The sequence below is a fragment of the Urocitellus parryii genome, chromosome 7 (assembly GCF_045843805.1).
Source record: "Urocitellus parryii isolate mUroPar1 chromosome 7, mUroPar1.hap1, whole genome shotgun sequence".
NCBI lineage: Eukaryota > Metazoa > Chordata > Mammalia > Rodentia > Sciuridae > Urocitellus > Urocitellus parryii.
The window spans coordinates 100,910,722-100,932,574 of record NC_135537.1 but is presented as its reverse complement, the minus strand read 5'-3'; the positions used below and the strand labels follow the sequence as shown (position 1 = coordinate 100,932,574).

Here is a 21,853-nt window from a genome sequence, read left to right as displayed (position 1 = left end):
TGGCCAGAAATGATTTTGTATGTGTTACTTCTGTTAACGAATAGTCAGGGTTTCTGTGTCTATCAGTGTTGTGGCCTCCAGATCAATGTCACGTTGCATCAGGAACATACCAGCTCCTTGTTTTCTGAATTGCTCTCTCCAGAGACAGGAGCTGACATGAATCTTCTTGCCTACAACGTGTAGAAGGAGAAGCCCACTAAGGCCTACTCAGTGAAATTCACCCTAACAGTTAAAGTGGATGAGCAGGAAGCCAGAAATAAATGACTGATGATCTTTTCATAAGTGTCCCCTAAAGAAAAATTAATGATCAAATATTAATGATTGATTTCCACAAAGGAGCAAAGACCCTTAAACAGCATTAACTTTCTATCTCCCAATTTTACTTTTGTAATTGTATCATGCTGTGCTGATTTATGTGCCAGAATTCTGGGCAGGTGAAAGAATGGTTTGATTTCAGTAACAGCTTTTTAGCCATAAAAAGTTTTAAATAAAACACTGGTATATACACCTCAGTTTTTTTCTTTGGAGCAGATCCAGAATCAGAAAATATTTCAGTCAAATGAGACTTGATTTAGTTCCACTCTCATTTGACAAAGGAGGATACTGAGACACAGAGAGATGAAGTGATTTTCTCCAAATCTCACAAATTGTTAATGGCAGGACCTGGGCCAGAGTTAAAGTTTCTTGAGTCTCAGTTTGTGGCTCTTCATTTCTCAAGATCTCTTTTCCTCAAACATAGATGCTTCTTTCCTGGTATAAACATTTTCTAGGTCCTACATCTCAAAGAACTCTCCTGCTAAGTCTCCTCCTTGTCTGGCCTCTCTACCTTCTACCTTCTGGAAAGCTCTTTGTGAAGAGTTGCCACTCTTCTTCTCAATCACCACTCAGTCCTCTGGCTTGGTGCTTACAGTCTTTGAAGTTGCTCTCACTGAGGTCTCCGCTGACCTCCGTATTGCCAAATAAAATGTATACTCTTTACTCCTTAATTTATTTGACTTCTCTGGAACATTTAATCCTACTGTCTACCCACTCCTTCCTAAAAATATATTCATTTTGGGCTCCTCTGTGTCATATTCTTGTGGGTTCTATCCTGACTGCTCCTTTATGGATTCCTTGGCAGGTTCTGTTTTCGCTCCACAAATGCCAATATTGTCCAGTGGTTCTTCTCATTTGTGTGTTCCTAGAAATGCTCCCATGTATACACATAGCTTCAGCATCCCCTCTGGGCTAACCGTCCTCATATCTATATGCCCTGCTCTGATTCTTTTTCTTCAGATTTAAATCCACATATCTAGGATTAGTTGCTACTTATAGCAACTATACGTAATAGGTTAACCTATACTTAATAGGTTAGTAGCTACTTACTATTTATTTATAGCTTTCATGCCATTTACTTTGTTTTTACTAACCACTTCTCCCATTCCCCTCCCCCAGTGTTAACTACTGTCATTTTCCTAGTTTTTTTTTGTGTGTGTGTGTGTGAAAAACTATGTCGGACAAGTTCATAAATTTAGTTCACAACCTAAATGTGCTGATAAATGTGTTATTTTGTCTGTAGCTTCCTTCCTGTCATCTGCCCCACCCCACCTCTCTGCTATGGAAAAAAGGAAAAAAAGAAAAAAAAAATATGAACTCAGGGTCCAATCTTGCTCAAACCTTACTCAACCAGGCAGTTCAAGCTGTCTCTCCAGGGGTTATTTACCTTTTCTTGGATGGAGAGGTCCAGTCTCTCAGAAAGCCTGTCCATCACCCTGCTCATTTCAACAAGAGAGGAGGAGGAGTGGGAGAGGTGAAGCTGTTTGACTTTTAGCAGGAATCCTGTGGCCCTGCAGCGTCCATCTGCCATCCTGTGGCTGTCCTGGCCTGTGGGTGACGCACTTTAATCCAAATGTTCAGGAATACCCTTCAGACCTCTCTGGTGCTGAAGTTGTGTGTGGAGGGTCAGGGGCCTTTGGGTGTGGGACAATGTTTCTGTTGGTTCTCCCTGATGCTCCAAACTCATCCCAGTGGCCCTTTCACTCTTGGCTGAAATGCCCATTGAAACCTATGCAAATGTTCTTTCAGATAAGTGCAGGTAACAGTGAGGGCAGAGGGCAGGCCTCTGGGTATAGTTAGCACATGAGACCCAGGATCAGCTTAGGAAAGCTAAACCTGGGTCCCTCCTCTGCCTGTTGCACAACCAAGTTTATTTTAATGTCTGTGCCCAGGTTGGAATTGGACATCCCCCAAGGTGGCCTTTGCTAGAGTCCTAGACTGAGTGGTGGTGGAGAGGGTCAAGGACTCCCTCTTCCCTCAATGGAACCTGCACTTACCTCCCCCACTACTCCCTCACATGATATGTTTAAAAATAAGTCCAAACAAAACATGGTCTGTCACAAATGGGTATGTTAATTCCTTTACTGTATGACAGGATCTGATGAGCATGGGTCCCTCTGGGTGTGGATGGCTATATCCTCAAGGAGCAGATAAGGGGTGTGGATAACTTTTCTTAGTAAAACTCTATCTTCATGTATCAGTATTGACTCCTACCTCAGTCCTTATTTGGCATTTCTTGTACAATGTATACGTTTGAAGGATTCTTAGGGCAAGTGACCACATTCAACTGAAAATGGTTTAAACAATGAAGTCATTTAATAAACTCTGAGGGTAAGAGCTTCAGTGTTGGTTTGAGAACTCCACAGTGCCACCAAGGGCCCAGACCTGTCCACCCTTGTGCTCTGTCATCTCAGTACATAGCCTTCTCATCTCCAGGTTCCTCACCTCAAGGAAAGCTATAGCTGCTCTGGACCTCACTTTAGCAGACAGCTTCATTTAACACCAGGAAAGAGGAGCGCATTCCAAGCAGAAAGACATCTCCCATGTGCCTCTTTTGATTAGGGTGAACATCTTTTCAGAAGTCATTCCCACAGATTTCTCTTCATTTCATTTTATCAGTAGCCATGTCACATAACCATAGCTGAAAGAAACACTGGAATTAAGAGTGCCAAGCATTTCCAAATCCTCTATTGTAAGAAGTAGGACCTGCCACCATGGAAGGAGGAGGAGGTAAAAAACAGTTAAGTAAACAATGGCACCTTCCACAAAAAAAAAAAAAAAAAAAAAAAAAAACACACACACCACACTCTTTCCTCCAAGGTAATATTAGCCTTGCTTTGGACTTAAATTGTTACCTATATATGTGCCCATAAGGCAGGTAGATGCCTTAAATGCTCTCGGCTTCTATTCAACAAGGCAGAAGAGCCACGTTTCACTGCATAATGGTCGCCACCACATTAACGTATATTCACAAGTACTCTATAAATCCTAATTTTGCATAAAAGATGGATTATTAATAAATGAATTTACAGAAATACAAGCACAGTTTTTTAAAGGAAAACCTCACATAATGGTTGCATCCCACTTTTTTGCAAAAAACAAAAACTTAGTTAAAAAAATCTGACAATTCTGCAGTGAAATACAGAATCTACTACTAATTTAAAAACATTACCCCTTATATTTATTTATTTATTTATTGGTGGTACTAGGAATTGAAACAAGGGGCACTTTACTACTGAACTACATCCCCAAGTCTTTTTATTTTATTTTGAGATGGGGTCTAGCTAAGTTGCTGAGGCTTAAATTTCCAATCTTCCTGCCTCAGCCTCCTGAGTTGGGTATAGCTATGACTTTTTTGCATTTTGATTTTTCTATTCAACAATGCTAATGTGATTGCATTCTAATTTCTATACATACTATAGTCTATTCTGGACTTTCTGAGGTATCTGGTCTTGTGTGAGTGACACACAAAACTTAAAAAAACACACAAAAATAAAACTTCATATTTTACTATCCAATAGAGTTAGGCATCTTTAGTCTTCAAAATCTTTTTTGGGGCAGTAGAGATTTAACTCAGCGGCACTCAACCACTGAATCATACCCCAGCCCTATTTTGTATTTTATTTAGAGTCAGGGCCTCACTGAATCGGTTTGCACCTTGCTTTTCCTGAGGCTGTCTTTGAACTTGAAATCTTCCTGGGTCCACGTCCCAAGCTGCTGGGATTATAGGAATGCGCCACCACACCTGGCCTTCAAAATCTTTAAAAATATTTTTTCAGGGTTTATTTTGGTAATGTTAGTCTCTATTTAGAGCTGATATATTCTTTAAAAGCTTGATTATATTCATATTTACATATACACACATATTGACATGTTGACAAAGCTCATCAGCTATCCTGATGGGGTGGGGGGGTATGAGGGGGTGGGGCATCACAGCTTCAACTACTCACAAATAATGTGAGTAGTTGCAGCAGGTTCTAGTTCAAAGCTTAAACATGTAGTAATACATGTTACTTCCTAGAAGAATCAGTCTTTCTCCCATTTTCTTTAACTATTTAGCCATTTTAATCTCTTTCAATGGAAACATGGTACGCAGGGAATATTTCTCCATACCAAGTAGATAGTAAGTTGCATCCAACATTTGGCCTCAGTTTTAGAGAACAGTAGTGGTGATGGAGATCAACATGCTGCTTCTTGAGAGAGCAGTGGCCATGCAGCCCTGGCAATTGTTGCTGTTGTGGATTATAGATAATTACGATTTTTTTTTACAGAGGAACCAGAAATCCAGGTTTTATATAAATTTCCTTTTTCAAAAATATTAATATTAAATACATCTGACAGTCAGATGCCACCCACTAGCTACTAAGCTCTGAATTAGCCCTATGTATTGCCATTAAAATTTAATTTTATTTCTGTTAAATTTTAAACTGTCATTTTTCAATTGATCAAATCAAATACTAAGCAAAATAAATAGCTAAAACCTAAAATAACTCAGAAGAAGCTATATATAAAGTTTTACTGGGCAATGTTAATATTGACCTTAGGGGACCAAATTATATTTCTCTAATGACTTCCTCAGCCTGTTTGGGCATAATCTTGAAAATTCATTTTAGTCTGTTAATTTATTTACTGAGTATTTACTACACCCAAAGTGGTGGCAGCTCAGTAAGGAGAAAAGAATAAAAGACATGAGACCTTCCCTGGATAGGCTTACTTTCTTAAAGCTGACCTATAATATCAAGCAGTTAATACCAACATTAGGCTTGCTTTGGACTTAAAGTTACATGCTTATATGCATGTACAAACACACATACAATCATTTTATTAATGTATTTAAATATTTTTTTTAAAAAAAGTGTTTGCTGTAATGCAAGAAAAATAAAACCCCCAAATTCTTGCAAGAGAGTTCTTGCTTTCATTAAGAGTCCAAATGATGGGAAAATTAATCAAGGTATTTACCTTTAAAATAAGTTTTAAATCAATGGGAAAGAAAAAAAGAGCTGAATTTGGTTTCTCTTTTCATCCTGAGACATTAAATTATGGTTTTAGTGTTATTGTTTTTTAGAATTTTGTAATAAAAGAAGAATCAGTCCTACCTTTACTTTAACTGGAATTGAAGAAAAATCAGCAAATTTATTTCGATCTGATTTCCTCTTATTCTTAACTATTTTCAAGTAAGCATTTCAAATATTCCATTTTTGTTTTTATGTTTCTATTTTGTTTCTATATTGATTACTCTTAAGGGAACTAAAAACCTGCCATCATTTATAGTATTTATTAAATTGGTAATGTTTTTTGGACTGAGACATAATACAGAGAAATATACTTTAACTGGCACTTCTATTAAAGTGATGGAGCGTTCTGGAACAATTTGTAGTTTGGTTCGTATGTTATTAGTAACTCTGAATATTGTGAAGCTGCATTTGGAAAAGATATTTTTTCTTCTGCTTATGCCAAGTTGTCTAGAAAACACAAAATAACACACATAAAATTTGAAATCACTTACTCTAGAAATGGAACCTTTTAAAAAGTTCTGTTATTTTATAATTTGAGGAATGGTTGGTTGATTTTCAGGAGGTTAGAACTTCACTTATTGGATTTACTATGACAAGGTTCATTCCCATCTTTTGCTTATTTCTGACAGAAAGAATAACAAATTAAAAGAAGATATAAGTCAACAAGAATTTCAAACAGCCATTGGAAACAGGTGGTAAGAATTTACATATATGCTAATTTTTAATAAAGTTCTACAAATAATGTAAACTTTGGTGATTTTACATTTCTATAGCGTACACAAATGGGGCACCAAAATTATCTTCTGTCTCTTCACAACAAAATGACAGAGAAAGTTTTCTGTTTCATTTATGATATAAAGCCACATGAACTATCATTAAAAAAAAATACTGGAATTAGTTGATTCTAGGTGAGAGATTTCAGGTTTTATCCTACACAATAAAAAACAAAAACAAACAAAACAACAACAACAAAAACCACCAATGAGAATTTTCTGAATTTGCAATAATAATATTAACAATCAACCATTGTTACTTCTCTGTTTCTATATGTCTTGTTTCATCTCTGATTCTAGATACTGTTTTATGAGTCAGTTCATGCATGGTTGGAACAAAGCTTTATTCTTGCCTTGTGCCATGAAAGTCTCTTAGCCACCCTAACCCTGATTGCCAAACACGATTTACAGTTACTGTGAGTGGCCTTCAAGCCTTTCACTCATGTAACCCTAAAATCATTTTGAAAATGTATAGTACCCAAATATTTGAAGTTTATGTTTAAAATTATTCAATAAAAATTTATATAACTGAGAGATGTAGTAACTTCTCGTATACTGAAAATATTGAAATGTTAAAATCAAATTGTATATAACTTTTTAAATGAATCTGAAAGGGGTTTGATAACTATCATCATCTATTTTTTAAAATTTCAAACAAGCTCATCCTTTACAGTTGGAAATTTTACTGCTTTTTCTCCTTCAAATCTTATTACCCATTTTATTTCCTCTACAGAACTGTTTATTAACATATTTTATGCTTAAAAAGCTGTGATCATAAAATTATTTTTGTCTTCATAATTAACCATCTTGTGTTAAGGTGGTATAAAAAACAAGTCAAGTAAAAAACATTAACAGATTAAACATTAAATCTTAAAAAAAAGCTTTGGTCACTTTATTATATGTCTCAAACAAGAGTATATGAATAAATGGAATTAAATGGTTTTTATTCTTGTGACCATAAGATGCTAAGTGTCAAATTTTCACTAACATGCAGTTGATCCAACATTGTATACATTATTACTTTTAATAAATGGCTATATCAAAAAGCAAAATTAATTGTAAATGCATCTCTGAATGAGACAAATTGGGAGGCTAGAAGTTTTAATTATTCCTTTTTGGGGGGCCAAGGATTTATCTTCTCCCAAGCAATGAGTCACAGTTAAAATTCTGAATGAGGAAGAAGTTCTTTCTTTTGGAAAGTAGAAGTCCTGTAACAGAAGGGGAAAGAGATCCAACATAAAGAAAGTCTGTTAATTTTAACATAATATGGGCAGATTAATTTTATAAGAAAAATAAGCATATGATTTGAAAATCTAGAAATCAGTTTCCTTAGAACTGTGGCATTCAACTGGGGAAGATTTCACTCCACAGGGGATATTTGGCAACGTCTCCAGACATCTTTGGTGTGACAGCTGGGAGCAAGGTGCTGGCATCTGGTAAACAGAGGACTGGGATACTGCTAAACCACTCTGTTCCTAAACCAACACAGCTGAGAGCCCCAAACCTACCAAGTGTTCAATAAATGTTTGTGGAAATAAAAGGAAAATGAAAAGGAGGGAAGGAAAAACACAATCGGCTGTAGACAGAATCAAAAAAAGAGTCTTGGACTCGGAATTAAATTTGCTGAGGGCTGAGGATGTAGCCATAGCTGTCATAGAGCACTTACCTAGCATGCACAAAGCCAGAAAGCTGAAGTCTTCAGAGTACTTCTCTCTTTAGCACTCTTTCAGTTTTCTTAACCAATAGAAATCCAAAGAATGAAATTCGTAAGTTTTCCTAGTATTATTTACCTAAAAATATAAAAAGGACAAAATGACCCTTACATATATTACTTAAATAATAGCTATAGTGAATAATAAATTGCAGTTTGTTTTGTCTCATCCCACTTTTCCTAGATAATGTCTGCTAATTAGTTGATGTCTGTTATTTCTCTAAGTTTGAACAGTCCTATTTATACCTTTAAAATCTGGAGTATAAAACATTAATATGGCTTCCGACATTTCATGTTTAAGATATTCTTTCTTTCCTAACACTAAAAGTACAGTGTTCTACTGGGGGCAGGTATGTACACACACACACATATGTCAATAATAGGAATGAAAAGTTATCTTTATGGAGATATCCTGATGCTGAAGTTTAGAGCCAATTCCTTGGAAGTCTAGGCAATTGCAAAGTTAAAAGAAACACAGTCCTCCATAAGACCACCTGCACTTCTGATACCAATTACAAATTTGGAGGAGGACAGGCTGGTCTCCAACCATTCCGAGTTCAGTAATTTACTAGGACTTACAGAACTCACTGAGAGCTATTATACTCACAGAGTTCATCACAGGCAAAAGTCTCAGATTAAAATCAGCAGAAGGTAGGAATACACAGGACAGCATCTAAGAAAAATGCTACACAGGGAAAAATATTATATTTGGAACTTCATTTGTCTTCTCCCCATTGAGTCCAGTCATGGTATTTTCTCACTATCTGTGTCTAAGAATATACACAGGTGATTGCCCACCAGGGAAGCTCACCTGAGCCTTGATGCTCTGAGTTTTTATTGGGGATCCATTAGGTAAGTATAATCTATTGTCAGCTTCTCTGGTCAAGATGATACTCTGTGACCCACAGTCCTTACCCTATATAACATTATTGATCTTTCTGATATGGGTCATCCCTACCCTAAATACTGTCTAGTGTGACCAGCTCTGGGTCTACATTACATTGATAGATGCCAGGATAACCCAAAAACCCAGATAAACAAAGACACTCCTACCTCCTATGACAACCAAGGGCTTAGATGTTAACTCCCAGAAGCTGAGGTCAAAGGCCAGACAGACTTCTTTTGAGTTAAGTTTAAATAAATATTCAATATATTTTAGATGAGAAGTTCCATGAGTTTTGAAAAATGTGTATATCCATGTGACTACCACCACAATCAAGACATAAGTTATTTCCTTTCCATCACCCCAGAAAGTTCTCTCATGCTCTCTTGCAGTAAGCTTTCCTCTGTCCCTGGCTGACTTCCTTTTATATGATTTTATATATACATCTGGATTCATACAATATGTATTATTTGGTGTTTTCTTTCATTCAGCATGTTTCTGAGATTTAGTCATGGTATTAGTAGTTTTTTAGTGCTAGGTAGTGTACCTATATACCATAATTTGTCTAATTCACCTATTAAACACTTAGGATATTCCTATGTGGGGTCTACTTTGGACAAAACTGTTAAAAACATTCATGTATAGGTCTGTATGTAGACATATGTTTTCGTTTGTTGTAGGGAAATATCTATAAGTAAAATTGTTGGGCTGGGTGGTGAGCATGTATTTAAATTGTAAGAAACTGCCAAACTGTTTCCAAACATTATACATACCAGCAATGTATGCGAATCCAACTTCTCTAAAGCCTAACACTTGGTATTTTCAACTTTTCTAATTTTAGCCATTTTATTATGATTGTAATTTGCATGTCCTGATGATTTAGGGTGTCAAACATCTTATCATGAGTTTACTGACAACTGTCCATCTTTTGTGAATCTGATGAATTTTTTGTCTAATTTTAATTTGGTTGTCTATCTTCTTATTAGTGTATGATAGTTCTTTTATGTATTTTGGATATATCCTTTTTTAGACACATATGTTTGTGGTTTACTTCTTCATTTCTCAGTGGTATTTAAAGAGCAGAAGCAGAAGCTTAAATTTTAAAAAGGCTACATTTAAAGATTATTCTGTGAATTTCAATTACTTTTATAGCTATTTTGTTGCCACCAAAAAATTACAAATATTAACCAATAGGCAACTGATGAATTTCAGGGAAGTTTCTGATTATTAAGGCTTTATTCTAAAATGAAGTAAGTGGGTTGTTTTGGGGGGGTACCAAGGATTGAACTCAGGAGATCTCAACCACTGAGCCAGATCCCCAGCCCTATTTTATATTTTATTTAGAGACAGAGTCTTACTGACTTACTTAGTGCCTTGCTGTTGTTGAGGCTGGCTTAGAACTCAGGATCCTCCTGCTTCAGCTTCCCAAGCCACTGGGATTACAGGTGTGTGCCATCGTGCCTGGTAAGTATTTCTTATTTTTAAACACGAAAAGCATTAAAACATAATATCCTAGGGCTGGGGTTGTAGCTCAGTGGTAGAGAGCTTGCCTTGCCCGAGTGAGGCCGTAGGTTCGATCCCTAGCACCACATAAAAATAAATAAAGAAATAAAAATAAAGATACTGTGTCCATCTACAATTAAAAAAAAATATTTAAAAAAGAACATAATATCCTAAAGGGTTTAACATGTTTTCATTTGTTCTGGTACCCCCACAATCCACTATTTGATTCCTAAAGAAAATTGGCACTTGGGAGCAAAGCTGTAATACACTGATTAAATACTGAAGCTGGAAGATTCAAATATAGACAAATGAAGAGTTTGCTCAGTCAATCAGACACTGAATTGCTTTAGGGATTTGGTTTTCCTGATCAACTTATCTATGATTTGGAAAAATCACTCTGATTTTCTAAGTTTGTAACCTACTATCAGACAGGAATTTAGCCTCCCTATAGTTTTCATGCTTACTTGATTGTTGCTACTTAAAATTAAGGTCTCAATAAACACAAAGGTATTCCAGAGAATGTGTCTCATATAAGTTTAAGCAATAGTTTTTAAAATCAGGACTCAAAAAAATGACAAGTCATGTCTTTCTCCCTTCTCTGAATCTTACCCTCTTCACCTCCCCCAAGAACTCTGTGAAAAGAAGTTCTTATTAGAGATAAATATAAACATATTTGTGCTTCATAAATAATAACTAATTTATAGGGAGGAATAGGTAAGTATGGCAGGGAAAATGAGTTTCAGATATAAAAAAGGAAGTCAGATATAACATGTTCAAAAAGAAAGATGAGATATAAAATAACTTTTTAAAAATATTATTTTTGAAGTGTTTCATAAATTTCCATTAGAGTATTCCATGAACTAAGCAAACGTTTAGCTGACATTCTTGGTATTTGATAGCTAAGATCATAAAGAGATAAATACAGTAACTTTCTCCATCTCTTCTGAGTCTAAAGCTGAAGCAGAAAGAGAATCTATGTCCCATGACTTGGCTTTACACTTTGTCCATATCCTACTACTCTGTCCCTGGTGCTCTGTCTAGGTGCTGTAGATAGCCATCCCACCCTCTAAGGGGTTAGCTGGGCCAACTGAGAAGGGGCCATGACAAAGAATAGCTTAGGCATCCCTCACATCAGGCATAGAAATAGAACAACTAATGGGTAAGAAGAGTCAAGTGATATTGATCAGTGGCTCCCCAGGGTTGAATTCAGAACATGGTCTGCTGTCTCCTGGGTTCCAAGATTTGATGGAAAGGGCAAAGGACAACTTGAACAATGTGGGGTGGGCAGGTGAAATCTCCATTCATTGTTGTTCATGTGGTAATGGAGTGCTCAGAACGAGGGATCTTGACAAGGCTCCCTGCCAGCAACAGACTCTTGTTTCTTATCAGAAACCTAATACTTTGTGCCTCTTCTCACTGCTGGGATTGGAAAGAGTGAGGAGGGCATATTGGTACCACTCAGAAGAGATCTTGTGTGAAGAGAACCTTTATCCTTAATGGGGAAAAAATGGGGGAATGAAAAGAAAAGATTCGAAAGAAAAAGACAAGAATTAAAAGTCAGAAAGGCATTTCAGAAAACAGACAAAATGAAAAAAGGAATAAGCAAGAAAGGGGCACTAGGTCACTAGAAACCCATCTCTTTTTAAAAATTTAGCCAGCAATGTGGGGTGCAGAAAAAGACACAATTCAAGAAGGTAAGCTGTGAGGAGAAACTGAACACAACCCATACACATGTATCAGTAATGGGGTGGTGACATGAATTATGGCATAGCCACACATATATTTAGAAAGAATAACTATACAATTATTTGCAGAATCCTAAGATTAATTGAAGGCAAAAATGATGGAATAAATTAAAAATATGATTTTATTTTAAAAATAATACTTTACTCTGTATATTGAAAAAAAATCATCTGGAGTTGAAGCATCTGAAGGTAGTTATTCTTGAAGAAGGAAGGGAGAGAGGAAAAGAAACAATTATTATAGAAGGGGACTATGTTTCATATTATGCGTTTTTGTGTTAATTCATATTCCACTGTATATTAAGAAAACATCAACAATATAGAAATATTGTGTTGCAAAGAAGAAACATTATGAAGTGGAAAAACAAAAATTTTATAATTTGAGGTAAAACTAATTTATATACAAGTTTGTCCAATCTGTATTTATGAAATGGTGATGCCAAAGTAAAAGTTTTAATTTCAGTTAAAGAATGTTAGTCTTAAAATGACACAAGTGATAAGCCTTTAAAAGGCAATGATTATGGTTACAAATGTGTGCTATATTATACTTTATTAGCAACAAAACAACAATGACATAACCCATAGCAACATAATTTACCTGCTGATTAACAGATATTTTTCAATGATTATTTTCTTCTGATTAATTTTAATTACATTCATCTCTTCCACTATATTTTTTAAATATCATAAACCCACTCTGATGGCTTTTAATTTAAAGGCAGTGCCTCTTACAAGAGATTCACAGAGCAAAGAGGAAAGGGAGAGCAAGAAAATTTTCCAAATATTACCAGAATATTTAAAATCAGATCTTTAGAAAATAGCAAGATATAGAAGCTGACTACAATAGTCAGTCTGCACAGATAAGTTCATTGGCTATAACTTTCAAAATAACTAGGTTATATATGAAAAATAAGAGCAATAATAATTTCAACTGGGACTTTGGATATTCTTCCACTATCATTTAGGAAAACCGCCTATGTAAAATCAGACCAAGAGTTTCTATCTAGGGCATTGTAAAATCTAGCTACAGGCATAACAAAAGAGTGTAAATCTTTTATTTGTTCAAAATTACCCAGGAGCTATGTTCCAATTAGTTTGCATGTTGCAGTCAGGTCGGATAGGGTTACATTTAATAGGATTTCATCAATAACTCACTTACACAGAGCTGGTGCTCTCTCTTAAATTAATGTGCCCATAAAATGAATTGTCTAGGATAGAAACACTTATACTGGGATTTAAAATATGATTTTGGAAACCTGACGGCCTGTATTATCCATTTTGGGTGGGAGAAAAGTAAAAGTTCAGAGACATTTCTCCCCATTGTACCGTAAAAAATTACAGGCCAGTCAGCGAAGAATTAAAAAGCCAGGATGAGGAAATCAGTCCAGGTGGGAATCATTAACACTCGGGACAGTATGAAGAGGCCAAAGGAAACAGTCCCCTTCTGCACCATCTGGACCAAACTGAGGTACTTGGGAAACAATAGAGGTGACACATCTCTGACTGGAGAAGAGGTACTGGCTGCAAACAATATAATGCATCTTGTTCTTACAAGAAAATAGTCACCGCAAGGGAAATTTAAAACAACTAACCCTGCTTCCTGGTCACTTGCTCTTCAAAAGGCCCAAAATTTCCTCTCCGGTTGTCTTAAGGGTTTCCTTCCTCCCTCAGCACATGGGCCAGCAAGCCTCGTCCCTCGGCCTGCCCACAGCCTTCCCGGCATGCCCAGTTGCCACTTCCACTGTGGACTTTCCCAGAGGCCTGTGAGTGCTTGTGCGCCAGCTGCAGACTGTGGACAACTCACACTCAGATTCCTTCCCCTGGATCAGGTAAAGGCCTTGCTGTGTGGCTGCAAAAAAAATTCTTCAAGGTCAGATTTCCACGAACTCCCTTAATGCTTAGAAAATCTCCCTAACCTCCTCCCACAGCATCCCATGTGACCTTCACAATCCTGAACAAACAGTGCCCCCCACCCCCAGGCAAACCCACCTAGATGCAAACTGCCTTTTCAGAAGTCAGATCGATGTTAGACAATCTAGGGAGAACACCTGCTCAGGATCAAAACATTTCCTCTTCATTCTTTTGCACAAATCTCCAGCTTTGTCCTGTCTGGGTTGTTGCCTATTGTCTAATTGTTTTGTTCTCCAGTAACTCAAATGGATTAAAATTCTGCAGAAATCGAGTTTTACTCCTTGGAGGAACAAGGAATGCAAAGGGAGTGTGAGGAAACTAACCATCCACTATTTCCCTACATAGTGTTCAGGTGTATGCAAACTTTGCCCAATTGTATTGTTAATATTACGAATGTCTGACATGAAGAATTTAGAATTTATAAAGTAGTTTTATGTGTTTATGATATGTTTATTAGCCAACTTGACCCTAGTGAGGTCAATTGAGCACAACTATCTGGCCTGTTTTATAAATGAAGAAACAATCTGTGAGAGATTTAAGAGATTGTCAAGGTCTCCCACAAAGTAAGTGGCAGAACTGAGAACCGAAGTCCAAGACTTCTCACTTTATAACTCATTCTAAGAAATTCCATTTTAAAAATGTCATTACAAATCATTTTTTCAAGGTCCTTTTCTCGTGTTCATTCTGGTTAATACAACTAAAGGACTACTCTATGATGTTACGTATCCCTTTCTTTTCGAGCTTAATATGATAAAAACTAAATGAACAAACAATAAGGGAAGTCGCCTCATTGGGAGGTTTGGAATGATGCTGACTACTTGTTGTTCATACTGCCACTGTCACATGCAAAATTTTCATATCATAATAATATTGGTTATTATTGTTACAGCTGAGAACTTAAGCTATTTACCCATGACCTGCTTACCCAGGTTAGTAACTAGTCAAAAACAGAAGCTAGATGATTATGTTTGTAGTTTCTTTTAGTATCTACATCTGTCTGGCCTCACACCACTTTTATTGCCACCCTACCCAGTGGAACCCTTACCCCCAGATGTTTTATATATATATATATATATATATATATATATATATATATATATATATACACACACACATACATACACACACACACACACCCTATGAGAATTCTTTTATCCTAATGTAAGAGCTCCTGGGCTTCCTGTTCCCTCTTTAAAACCTCTCACTTTCCCTTCTAAAATCTTCCCGTTGTGCCCACTCAGTCCATGAGGAACAGACTCTGCTCCATTCTCAATTTCTCTAAATGTTACTGATGTGGTAAAATTCCAGCTCTTAGCTAAGGACTCTGCTTCCCCTGACACTTTCAAGAGGAAGAACATGGATGGAACTGGAGACTGTCATGCTAAACGAAATAAGCCAGTCCCTAAAAGTCAAAGGTCAAATGTTTTCTCTGATAATGCAGAAGGTAATCCAAAATATGGGGGGAGGTAGATAAAAAAGAGAAGAAAGATCAGTGGAGTAGATGAAGGGGAATGATGGGAGGAGAGGAAGGATGGGATAGGGAAAAACAGTGGAATGAATCTGACCTAACTTTCCTATGTACATACAAGAATTTGACCACAGTGAATATCACCATTGTATACATCCACAAGACACTAATTTAAAAAAATACCGTAAATAAGTAGCAGAAAAACCAGTTCAGAGAGGGAAGGGAAGAAGAAGAGGGAAGAAGAGAGGGAAAGGGGAAGTACTGGGGATTGAGTTGGAACAAATTATATTCCATGCTTTTATAATTGTATCAGAATGAATTCTAATGTTATGTGTAACTAAAAAGAGCCAATAAAAATTTATTTCACAATAAAAGCAAGAAAGAGCAGCTGGGGTTGTGGCTCAGTGGTAGAGCACTTGCCTCGAATGTGTGAGGCACTGGGTTCGATTCTCAGCACCATATATAAATAAAACATAAAGGTGCATCAACAACTGAGATAAATATTTTTTTTCTTTTTTTATTGTTGGTCGTTCAAAACATTACATCTTTCTTGATATATCATATTTCACAATTTGATTCAAAAGGGTTATGAACTTCCATTTTTACCCCGTATACAGATTGCTGAATCACATCAGTTACATCAGTTACATTTCCATTGATTTACACATTGCCATTCTAGTGTCTGATGAATTCTGCTCTCTATCCTATCCTCTACTATCCCCCTCCCCTCCCCTCCCCTCCCCTCTCCTCTCTCGACCACCTCTACTGTAAAACATTTATTCCACTTGTATTATTCTTCCCTTACCCCTCACTTCCTCTTGTATTAATTTTGTATAAACCTGAGGATCACCTTCCCTTTCCCTGCAATTTCCCTTCTCTCTCCCTTTCCCTCCCACCTCTCATCCCTATTTAATGTTAATCTTCTTCTCCTGCTCTTCGTCCCTACTCTGTCCTTAGTTACTCCCCTTATATCTAAGAAGTCATTTGGCATTTGTTTTTTAAGGATTGGCTAGCTTCACTTAGCATAATCTGCTCTAATGCCATCCATTTCCCTCCAAATTCTATGATTTTGTTGTTTCTTAATGCAGAGTAATACTCCATTGTGTATAAATGCCACATTCTTTTTTATCCATTCATCTATTGAAGGGCATCTAGGTTGGTTCCACAATCTTGCTATCGTGAATTGCGCTGCTATGAACATCGATGTAGCAGTGTCCCTGTAGCATGCTCTTATTAGGTCTTTAGGGAATAGACCGAGAAGGGGAATAGCTGGGTCAAATGGTGGTTCCATTCCCAGCTTTCCAAGAAATCTCCATACTGCTTTCCAAATTGGATGCACCAATTTGCAGTCCCACCAACAATGAACAAGTGTACCCTTTTCCCCGCATCCTCTCCAGCACTTGTTGTTGTTGGACTTCATGATGGCTGCCAATCTTACTGGAGTGAGATGGTATCTTAGGGTAGTTTTGATTTGCATTTCTCTGACTGATAGCGATGGTGAGCATTTTTTTCATGTACTTATTGATTGATTGTATGTCCTCCTCTGAGAACTGTCTGTTCAGGTCCTTGGCCCATTTGTTGATTGGGTTGTTATCTTATTGTCTAATTTTTTGAGTTCTTTGTATACTCTGGATATTAGGGCTCTATCTGAAGTGTGTGGAGTAAAGATTTGTTCCCAGGATGTAGGCTCCCTGTTTCTCTCTCTTATTGTTTCTTTTGCTGAGAAAAAACTTTTTAGTTTGAGTAAGTCCCATTTGTTGATTCTAGTTGTTAACTCTTGCGCTATGGGTGTCCTATTGAGGAATTTGGAGCCCGACCCCACAGTATGTAGATCATAGCCAACTTTTTCTTCTATCAGACACCGTGTCTCTGATTTAATATCAAGCTCCTTGATCCATTTTGAGTTAACTTTTGTGCATGGTGAGAGAAAGGGATTCAGTTTCATTTTGATGCAAATGGATTTCCAGTTTTCCCAGCACCATTTGTTGAAGATGCTATCCTTCCTCCATTGCATGCTTTTAGCCCCTTTATCAAATATAATAGTTGTAGTTTTGTGGATTGGTTACTGTGCCCTCTATTCTGTACCATTGGTCCACCCGCCTGTTCTGGTACCAGTACCATGCTGTTTTTGTTACTATTGCTCTGTAGTATAATTTGAAGTCTGGTATTGCTATACCGCCTGATTCACTATTCCTGCTTTTAAAAAAAAAGCAAGAAGGAGAGAGAAAGCACATCTTCCTCAATCGTTGGCCTCATTTTCATACTATTTTTCTTTAACCTTCTTTAGGACCTTCAGAGATCTCAATGACCCTATGATGGGCTGGGGTTGTGGCTCAGTAATACAGTGCATGCCTAGCATGTATTAGGCACTGGGTTAGATTCTCAGCACCACATAAAAATAAATAAAGGTCCAACAACAACTAATAAAATATTTTTTTAAAAAGGATTTTATTAGGACAGTTTTAGTTTAATTTATAGTTGTTGGAATTAAAGGGGAATATAATATGTGTAAAATCCTTAGCATGCTGCTAATGACATATTAATTTATCAGTTAATGTTAGTTTTTATTTGTATTTCTACCCTCTAAGTGATGGAGGTCTTTAGGGTACTTAAGGATATAAACTCTTTTGGGTATGATCCAAAACCAAATATAATATCATCCAAAATAATAACATCTCTGAAATCACACCTTCCGACTATTCCTGACTAATGTCTCCTACCTGCTCTATCTAGTCAATTAACATCTTTGCTCTCTCTCAATTTCTCTTAACTACATACTTCTTTTCTCTTTCCTTTCTAAGCTGGACAGAGCTTAGATTCTGTTTTCCTCATGATAGCTATTTTCTTGTAAATTTCTAAACTCCTTTGATTTGTTGTCTTCCATTCACACTTACTAGCATATTCCCAACCCTGACTGAACCTGACTGCTTGTCTTCCCCTGCACCAGGCTGTATAGTGCTGCTGGGGAAAATCATATAAATCAATAGATTTATATCACTATCAGCTTTTTTTAATCGTCAACTTCTCTGGGGCTCTCAAAATATTCTGTCAATTCCTGCTACTTTTTTTTAGGAAACTCCACATTCCCATTTTCCACTGGTTTATTTCAGAACTTTTTCAATTTCTTCAAACCACATGCTTCACATTTACTTTCCTCTCCCACCCCATTCTCAGTTGTAAACATCGCAGCCTACTTTACACAAAAATTTAAAAATAAAAATTAAAAACTCCTAATATCTAAAAGCCTATAAACCCATGCTTCCTTACTTCTCTGCTTCAGTGAAACAGGTATTTTTTATGGTATCATTACAGATGATTTTAATTACCTTCCATATTTTTCTATATCGCCAACATTTTTATAATGAAATATTGTTTAAAAAGAATGAACAGTAAATAAAAACAGAATCCTGCCTTTAGCCATCATGAGAAGAAACACAAAGGGAAACATACAAACAAAAATAATCCATGTTTTCAGTTACTTAGTACCACTATGGTTGAAAGAGGTATTCTTTCACCTTTCTGTTGTTATCTTTTTTTTACACACTCTATTGATAATTCCCTCTCATTTTTTTCTTGTCTTAAACTTCTGCCTTAGTACTGCCTCTGTCAGCATTTAATAGTACTGGTTTTTCTCATCTTAAAAATAACAACAACAGTCTCAACTCTATTTCTCCTTCCTGTTTCCTTCTCTTTCCTTTTCCCTCCTTTTCTAAATTTCTTGGAAGAGAAGTATATTCTCAGTTTCTGTCCCTTCAACTTCCACTGACTCCTCCACCCAGTAAGTTTAATTTTGGACCCTTCACTCTTCTACAATTACTCCTACCAGGTCATCAATTCCTTATGTCCAACTTCAATACAAATTTGCAACAGCTGAGCTTCTGTCCATGGGCAGAATTTCTTCTTCAGGGAAGCCTTGGCTCTGTTTTTAAAGCCTTTCAACTGAATGAATCAGGCCCACCCCTTACTTAAAATCAATTTATTATGAAATTTAATCACTTTCTCGGCCTAGCCAAGTTGATGCACAAAGAAGACCATCACAAATAGTTCCTAAGCTTTTTTTTTTCTTGGTACCAGGGAATTAACTCAGGGGTGCCACATTCTCAGCCCTTTTTTGTGTTTTGAGACAGGGTCTTACTAACTTGCTTAGGCCCTGGCTAAGTTGCTGAGGCCAGCTTTGGACTTATGATCCTCCTGCCTCAGCCTCCTAAGCCACTAGGATTACAGGCATGTGCCACCCCACCCAGAAGTTCCTACACTTTTGAATAAAATCCATACTTCATAAAAATAGCTGCTTTTAATGCCTCTATGGGCTGGTACCTCCATTATTCCACATGAGCTTTGGACCTTAGTGAGATTAAATTCCTTCATTTCTAGAATGTACCTATTCTCACCTAGAATGCTCTATCTTTTTTTCTACTTTACCTAGTTGACTCTTAACTCATCTTTTCTTTCCTCACCTTTCATCTGAGTTAGAGCATGTTGTCAAAAGTACCTTTAATATTTTGTATTTCTTCATCATATCTTACTGCAATTTTTTCTTTACTTTCTGCATTCCCTTCTGGACAGCAAGCTATATCTTATTATTGTACCCCGAAGCACAAATATCATGTGTAATGCATGATTGGGGTCCCCACATATTTGTTGAATCAGGCATGTGCCACCACTCCCCACTTCAATCACTTCTATTTTCATTATCTCACTATCTCATGACCACTCAGTATTTGAGAGTTTAGACAACTGAAAAATGAAAGCTTAAGTTATTTTTCCATGATGACACAGCTGTACAATGGTGGATAAACTAGAATCAAGTCTCTAGATTTTTAATCTGGTATTCTTTCCAGGATGCCTATTAAAAATATTTTCTTATTAAATACTAAATTTAAGAGTTTATGTCCAAGTAAAACTCAAGAATTAATGTTCATTTCTCAGGAAAAATACCAAATATTTACCCCTTAGTACTACTAATTTCTAATGCAGAAAGGTCATTGACAGTACAAGACAGTGAGTGACTCATTGGAGAATGCTTATCACAGGCTCTAGGAAGTTGCCGAGACCTTTACCAGGAAGAACCCGAGTCTGCCCTTTGCAAAAGATGCAAAGTTTGGAGACGGGTTGGGAGAAGGACAAAGGATGACAAAGGCTTTCAATAGATGATCAAAAGCACTGGCTGGTCAGTCTGCGCTCTGGCGGAGTCTGGCTCTAGTCCATAGGCCCTGCAGAGCCACGAAGGGTTCTTGGCCAAACAGTGGCTGTGGAGGTTAAGGAGGTTCTGCCTGGCAGCAGTGCTTGGGAACAGGGGAAGGAGGGCACACATACACATGTGTGTGTTTATTTTGACAAGATTTCTCCAGAAAACCAATGAAGGAAAGAAATGATACAGTAACTGGTCATCTTGCCACTAAACTTATCTGCCCCAGGGCAGCTGACCTACTTTCAAGACAAGTGCAACATGGTTACTCTTTCACTTATGACCCCTGGGGGGCACCCCAATGCCTCTGGCTGTACATTACAAATGAAACTATTTGCAGGACTTGGACACAGGACACAGAAGGCGGCACAGCCGCATGGGAAGGGAACACAAGCGTTCACACTCACTTGACCCGGAAGTAGGATTTTGTGGGGGTTTTGTTTTTTCCTGGAATCCATGTTAAGTTTCTAGCCTGGAGGTCAGGTCCAAGCGCCTCAGGCACATGTGCCTTACAGGGCCCTCACTTCCCTGCCTCTTATCCTGTTACTCCAAACTCCACCACTGTGAAGGCCTTCACTCCCTGACACAGACATGCTACTGGATGTGAACACGCGTTGCTCCTGGAATTCCTCTGGCCCCCTCACCACTATTTCCTTAAAGTATCTACTTGGACATCATCCCCAGGAAGCCCTTCTTGACTGACCTCCCATAATCCTGTCCTGTGTCCACAGTTACTACATTACAGCTAAAGCCTCTTCTTCTGGGTCTGCGTTCCCTTATATGGTATTGCAGGAAAAAGATCCAAGTTGCTTTGTTGCCTTGGTGCCTCACACAGTATCTGGCATATAGTAGGTGTTCAATAAATGGTAGTTGAAGTAACTCATAAATATAGAAAGGAGTCATCTTCTTTGTAATATTTTCCTAGTTGTAGATGGTCACAATACCTTTATTTATTTATTTATTTATTTATTAATGTGGTGCTGAGGATAGGACCCAGTGCCTCACATGTGCGAGGCAGGTGCTCTACTGCTGAGCCACAACCCCAGCCCAGGAGTCTACTTCTTGAAGTAAGGAATACGTTTTGCAGTTACATATTCATGATAAAATTCCACTAACACAAAAATTTTGCATGTGTTCATTTGTAATGAAAGAAACCAAATTCCATGAGCTTTGCCACAGTTCAATTTCGAAGAATGCTGTTTTTCTTCTTGGCAGAAAATAAAACCCCCAAGAAGCCATTAATTTATAAAATAGGAAGTAGAACAAGGATTGAGCCAATATGCTTTTAGACCCAAGAAGGTATAAGAATACATTTGATTTAAGCCAGAGGCTTGAATTTTTCCA

At 37.2% G+C, this 21,853-nt stretch overlaps 1 protein-coding gene across 6 annotated transcripts in view; it reads right to left on the bottom strand.

Moving 5' to 3' along the window:
- Positions 1-2,612: 2,612 nt before the first annotated feature.
- Positions 2,613-21,853, bottom strand: part of LOC144255741 (long-chain-fatty-acid--CoA ligase 1-like) — a 57,724-nt gene continuing 38,483 nt past the window's right edge. For 3 of the 6 annotated variants that reach the window (XM_077800563.1, XM_077800566.1, XM_077800565.1), the window contains exons 6-7: positions 7,770-7,893; positions 7,228-7,311 (exon numbers count right to left, since the gene is read on the bottom strand). In XM_077800563.1, the coding sequence (XP_077656689.1) occupies positions 7,819-7,893 (75 nt within the window). In that variant the 3' untranslated portion in view covers positions 7,228-7,311; positions 7,770-7,818. Of the gene's footprint in view, positions 2,957-5,821; positions 5,953-7,227; positions 7,312-7,769; positions 7,894-13,724; positions 13,792-21,853 lie in introns of those variants that run through there. The other 3 variants (XR_013343909.1, XM_077800564.1, XM_077800567.1) reach the window with 3 other exon arrangements.